General features: G+C 36.7%; 1 protein-coding gene across 2 annotated transcripts in view; it reads left to right on the top strand.

The window, feature by feature from the left end:
* Window positions 1-1261: 1261 nt before the first annotated feature.
* The window catches only part of LOC107031413 (tetraspanin-20), a 5969-nt gene continuing 1230 nt past the window's right edge, over window positions 1262-6000 (top strand). Inside the window, exons 1-5 of one of the 2 annotated variants that reach the window (XR_001458206.1) lie at window positions 1262-1658; window positions 1901-2000; window positions 4750-4830; window positions 4937-5041; window positions 5593-5796. Coding sequence is in view for 1 of the 2 variants with exons in the window: in XM_015232770.2 (XP_015088256.1) it covers window positions 1420-1658; window positions 1901-2000; window positions 4750-4830; window positions 4937-5041; window positions 5593-5796 (729 nt within the window). In the remaining variant the exon portion in view is untranslated. The remainder of the gene's footprint in view (window positions 1659-1900; window positions 2001-4749; window positions 4831-4936; window positions 5042-5592; window positions 5797-6000) is intronic. The other variant, XM_015232770.2, reaches the window with a different exon arrangement.

The following is a 6000-nucleotide window of genomic DNA, read 5'->3' on the forward strand; positions in this document are numbered from 1 at the left end:
TGATATTGTGCATTTGACATTTTCATTATTTGCCGTTCGTTTTTAGTTATCATTGTTTGATTTGACACATATATTAAAAAATAGATATTGATATATGTATTTTATCATATTATCTTTACTAACTAATATTTAATATTGAAAAATGATATGGAGAAAAGTATTTAAAGCCAAGGATAAACCATAGAAAAAAATAATTATATTTTTTTAATATGTTAAAAGTAACAAATAAAAAATAAAAATTTATTTTAAAAATAATGATAAGTAAAAGTAATGAGAGGAAATAATATGCACATACATTTAAATGTAAGTTCTCATTAACCAAAAATTTATAGTTCCCGTCGAATTTAACAAATAAATTTTCTGTTAAATACATATTTAAAAGACCATTTTTGTTAGCTTATGATAAACTTAAAAGGATTAGAAGTGTTAAATGCATAGTTGTGTAACTATTTTAAAGGCCAAACACATAAACAAGTTCCTAAATTCGTCGAGGTTTTTCCTTAGGTAACTCAACTATGTCATTTTTCCATTGGATACTTGAATCATCCATAATCTGTTTATTTTAAACACTTTGAGCTATCTGACACAAAACTTCCGTAAATATTTTCTGTTGATTGTGTGCGTGAGATCCACCTTTCCTACGTGGAAATTGAAACCAATCAAACTTCAATTCATTTATACATCAGCGCCACTTAATCATTTTCCAAACCTAAAGCCGCTTCATTTTCCCCGAAAACACTTCTGATTGAAGAAGAAGAAATCGATGAACAAGATAACTTCAACATTGGAACTTGATGATAAAGAATAAATCAATTGAACAAGAGATATATTTTGATGAGCAACTCCAACTTATTGATGAAGAAGAGAAAGAAAAGAGGAGAATAACAGAAAAAGGGAGAAATTAGGGTTAAAGGGGAAGAAGAGCGTTGGTGAGTGGTTCATGGATTCACATCAGCGCCTTTAAAATGTCTTCACGCGCTCAAGTAACGTGAGATCACAATTTGTGTCACATCAATCTACAGTATTTATAAAGAACAAATTATAGGTGATTCAAAAATTAAATAGAAAAATAAAATAGTTAAGGTACATAAGGGGAAAAACCACAAATTTCGAGAAGTGTTTATGAGTTTGGCCTGAATTAAACTATGGTCAAATAAAAGGGATAATTTTGTTATTTTCTCTAAAATGATGACCCAAAAAGCAAATATTTGTGCACTTGCCCCATAATACCTGGCCCAATAATTGAATTTTGCTTAACTGAAAAGGAAAACAAAAAGTAGAAAACAAAACCTTTTGCCAGCTCAATCATCATCATCCACAGTTTTTTGCTTGACCAAAAATGTACAGAACGAGGAACAGAGCATAGAGGGAAATAATTCTACAATTATTAGGGTTTCTGTGTGGACGAGGAATCTCAGAATGCCAACTCCATGTTGCCAAGGTTTCACCGCATTCCTTCTGAAATTCCTCAATTTCTTACAAGCTTTCATTGGGGTCTCCATCATCATTTACTCTGCATATATGCTTAACCACTGGCACCACCACCATCACAACGATGTTCATGACGCCCAATTCCACAATTTCGTCTCAGTTGACGTTTCAAATTCTGTCGTCTCGGCTTTACCAGAGTTGAACAAAAATTCACTTCCAGCTCCCTGGTATGATTGTTTTCCTGTTTTTATTTCTTTACCGAATCAGGAATTTGATGTTTGAGATCGTATTTGTAAAAAATTGGAGTGGCGAAGGGCGTAAGGGTTTAATACATCGGGGGTTACGCTAGGGAGAAATGGGGGAGGGGCAGTTAACCAACTCAGCTACTAATATTTTCCTATTCAAATATAACTGAACAGTTCTTTTGGCGATATCATTAGTTATTGAAATGCTATTTTTGTTTCTTCAGGTTTATATATGCCTTCATGGGAATTGGTGTTATCTTATGTTGTATCACTTGTATTGGGCATGTTGGTGCTGAAGCTGTTAATGGATGTTGCCTTTGCTTTGTATCCTTTTTACTCTTTTGCGTTCCACTGCTTATTGTGTGTGACCTATAATGCATAACTTTTGGGTTGATTATGTAGCTGAAAGAAACTGACATGCTAGTTAGAACTTACGTGCATTAAGCTCTGTCATAGGTGGATGCTTATTTATTTGTTGTCTCTGAATAGGAGTTGCATGATATGAGTAACTCAGAACTGGAGTGTTTCATTCTTCACACTATCTGTTTGGAGAGTATATGATGAAAGGGATATTTTTTAAGAAGTAAAAAACTAAAAACATGAATTGTCTTGAATGTATAGTCTGATCTTAGTATGGAGCTTCCGGGTTTCCAGTTTTGACTATAGCGGGAAATGCTAACTTCAACAACAACATACTCAGTATAGCACCACAAGTGGTGTATGGCGAGGGTAGAGTGTACGTAAGCAAACCTTACCTTTACCTTGTTAGGTAGAGAGGTTGTTTCCAAATGACCCTCGGCTTAAAGAAGCAAAGACACAACATATGAAGACGGAAGCAATAGCATGAAAGTAAGAAAGTAGAGGCGTATGAGACAACAAGTAGTAATAGAAAATAATAAGAATATGGACGTGGTAAAATAATATAAATGTCGAAAGTAATACCAATGTTACAAGCCGGAGAAACCAGGCGTAAAACTATCTAGTGGTAGCCTTCTACCTGAATTCTCGACCTCCATACCCTCCTATTATAAGTCGAAGGATTTCCATGTTTTTCGAGTTACCATGTTTTGCTAATTACCTCTCTCCAAGACTTCTTTGGTCTACCCCTATCTCTCTTCAGTCCCTCCACCATCAGCCTATCACACCTCCTCATTGGGCCATCCATGCATTTCCTCTTGATATGTCTAAACCATCTCAGTCTAGACTCTTGCATATTGTCCACCATGGAGGTCACTTCCACTTTGGCTCAAATATCTTCATTTTTATGATTTTATCACATCTTCCCTAGTAAGCCTACAGATTCATCTTAACATTCTATTTCCAAAACTTTTATCTTTTGGGTATTGAAGTTCTTGACTAGCCAACACTCTTGCCTCGTTCGACAAAGCCGATCTTAATAATATTGAGTAGAACTTACCTTTAAGTCTTAGTGACACATTTAATCAGATAAGACATCAAAAGCTAGTCTCCATTTTAACCGTCCCGCACCAAAAGCTAGTCTCCATTTCAACCATCCCGCACCAATACAATGTGCGGCATCCTCGTCAATCTCTCTATTGCCTTGAATAATAGCCCCCAGGTACTTCAAAATCCCTTTTTCGGAGATGACTTGAAAATCCAACCTCACTTCCACGTCCGCTACACGAGGAAGATCAATGAACTTGCACTCCACGTACTTTGTCTTAGTCCTACTCAGTCTGCAGGGTTTGTCTCCATACACAAGCTTGTCGTTAACTCCGCTTTGCATCTCATCAATCAGTACATGTCATCAACAAATAACATGCACCAGGGACCTCTCAATGAATGCGACACGTCAGAGCATCCATTGCCAAAGCAAATAAAAATGGGCTAAGAGCCGACCCCTAATGCAATCCCATTACTACTAGAAAGTGACCAGAGTCTCCTCCCCTTATCCACACATGGATGTTAGCCCCATTATACATGTCCGTAATAGCCCTTATGTATAAGATTGAAACACCAGTCCCACTTCTTCATAGAACCTCTCTCAAACTGTCATATGCTTCTTCAAGATGAATGAACATCACATGAAAGTCCCTCTTCCTTTTCCTCTACTGCTCTACCAATCTCCGTACAAGGTAGATAACTTTTATAGTCAATCGCCTTGGCATGAAGAATTGGTTCTCGGAACTAGAAACCCTCCTCCTTACTCTTATCTCAACCCTTCTCTCCAAACTTGATACCCTTATAGTTATTGCAATTTTAAATCTTCTACAACAAAATAATAGTACTCCACCTTCAATCCTAGGGCATCTTTGTAGTCCTAAAGATGACATCAAACAATCAGGTAACCATTCTAGCTCCGCTCTGCCTGCGCTTTTTAGAATTCCATCGGAATCTCATCCGGTCTGGTCGCTCTACCCCTGCTTATCTTATGCATAACCCCTCTACTTCTTCAAGCTTAATGCGCCTACAGTACCTAAAATCTCGATGGCTCTCAGAGTGATCTGGATCCCCCAACACATCACTCTTGTTCTCCTCTTCAGTCAAGAGTTTGTGAAGTATGTCGGTCAACTTTGTCTGACAAGTTCATCTGCCACCAATACATTGCCCTTCTCATCCTTGGTGCACTTCACTTGGTCTAGATCGCGGGGATGATTAACTTCTCACTTAAAATTTCATTGGCTTGGATTTTATTGATGTTCTTGGCTATTAATCTGCGGTCATTGATGAGACGCCGACATAGATAAGACGATATACCCTTTGTCATGCTTCAATAAAACGAGTCAAGAGGGAAGGGTGTTGAGGAGACCGACACAAAAAGCTCTTCATGTTCTCATTTTGTGAAGAGAAGGAATTTGGATCAATCCTAAGGGAAAGCAAGGGAAAGCAAGTCTCTAGACTCTCTTGAGGTTACTATTATCATAAGTCTTCCCCCTTAATTTTACTATGTCTTTTCGTTTCTTTTCCGACATTTACTATGACCAAATGAAAAATAAAAGTTAAGTTGTCCCATTGGTCATCATTATACTTCTTCAATTAAGTTCTAATTCATGAATTGATATAAACAACTATTACTGACTGACTGCTAGCCTTGACCACTTAAAAATACTAGTACTCTCTGCTAATGATGACTTTAGTACTCCTGGAAATAAGTCTGGTTGCATTTGTTGCAATTGATCATCATTGGGAGAAGGTGAGCTGTTTGTTTCAAATCTACTCTTCTCCTGGTGTAGAGTTTCTATCCTGGTTTACCTGTTAATATTTCAAATTCGGACACCACCTGTTTTGTCTCTTCCTAGGGTCTTCCGACGGACCCAACTGGAGAACTTCACAGCCTCCGCACCTTTATTCAACAAAATATGGATGTTTGTAAGTGGATTGGCATTGTTGTCATCGTAATACAGGCAGGTTTTCTTTGAACTTGAAGGTCTTCTAAGATTTTATTTTGTGTTCCTTGTTTGTTTTTGAATACCTTCATCCAGATTTCAGATTAGGTGATGCTTCTCGTTAAGGTGGAAATTGAGAGAGTTGGGATTACTAATGTATATGCTGTCTGGAACATGCTTTAGAATAGGTAGAATATGCCATTATTATTTTTGAAAAGGTGTTGCATCAACTTTGACTGATTTTATAGTAATCAACTTACGCCTTTGGCCAAGGAAAGAGGATCAAAAGATCTTGTGTACAGATAGTATGTTTTCTTTTGCTGGGTAAGGGACGTGAAATTCCCTGGTATATACTATATGATACATGCTAAAATTTGTGTTTTATCAACTTATGAGCACGAGTGGTGGACAAGAATGAAAGACATGGTCAAAACAGTTGTAAATCAATCCACTTGTAGTTTTTGGCTTGTGCTCTTGTGATTGATTTAGTATTTTAAAGATTCTTCTAACTGTTCGTTTGGTGTATGGTCCATGTTGTGCTAAAATCTTATTCTTACCATCATTTCCAGGCATTCTCCTTGTTTCTCGCAGTTGTTCTCAGAACTTTGGTTAGTAGCCCTAAACTAAATTATGATATGGAGGGAGATTATGATGTTGTTGGAAGAACAAGGGAGCCACTGCTTGATCCACGTATAAGCCAAACATCTGGGTTGGCTAAAGGTGATGCAAGAGGTGGCCATTCTGACATCTGGAGTTCACGGATGAGGGAAAAGGTAAGTTCTAAAGATGTATAATATATGTCTTGTCATCTTCCATTGAGTTTTCAATGGAATGCATTAAAGGGCATCAATTAGGCTGGTATTTGATTTGCTTAGCAGCCTTCTGGCTAATCTTTGAGGTTTAAATAAATCATATATATACATTAAATAAATCATATATATATATATATATATATATATATATATATATATATATAT

Source organism: Solanum pennellii, chromosome 9 (genome assembly GCF_001406875.1).
Source record: "Solanum pennellii chromosome 9, SPENNV200".
NCBI classification, from domain to species: Eukaryota; Viridiplantae; Streptophyta; class Magnoliopsida; order Solanales; family Solanaceae; genus Solanum; species Solanum pennellii.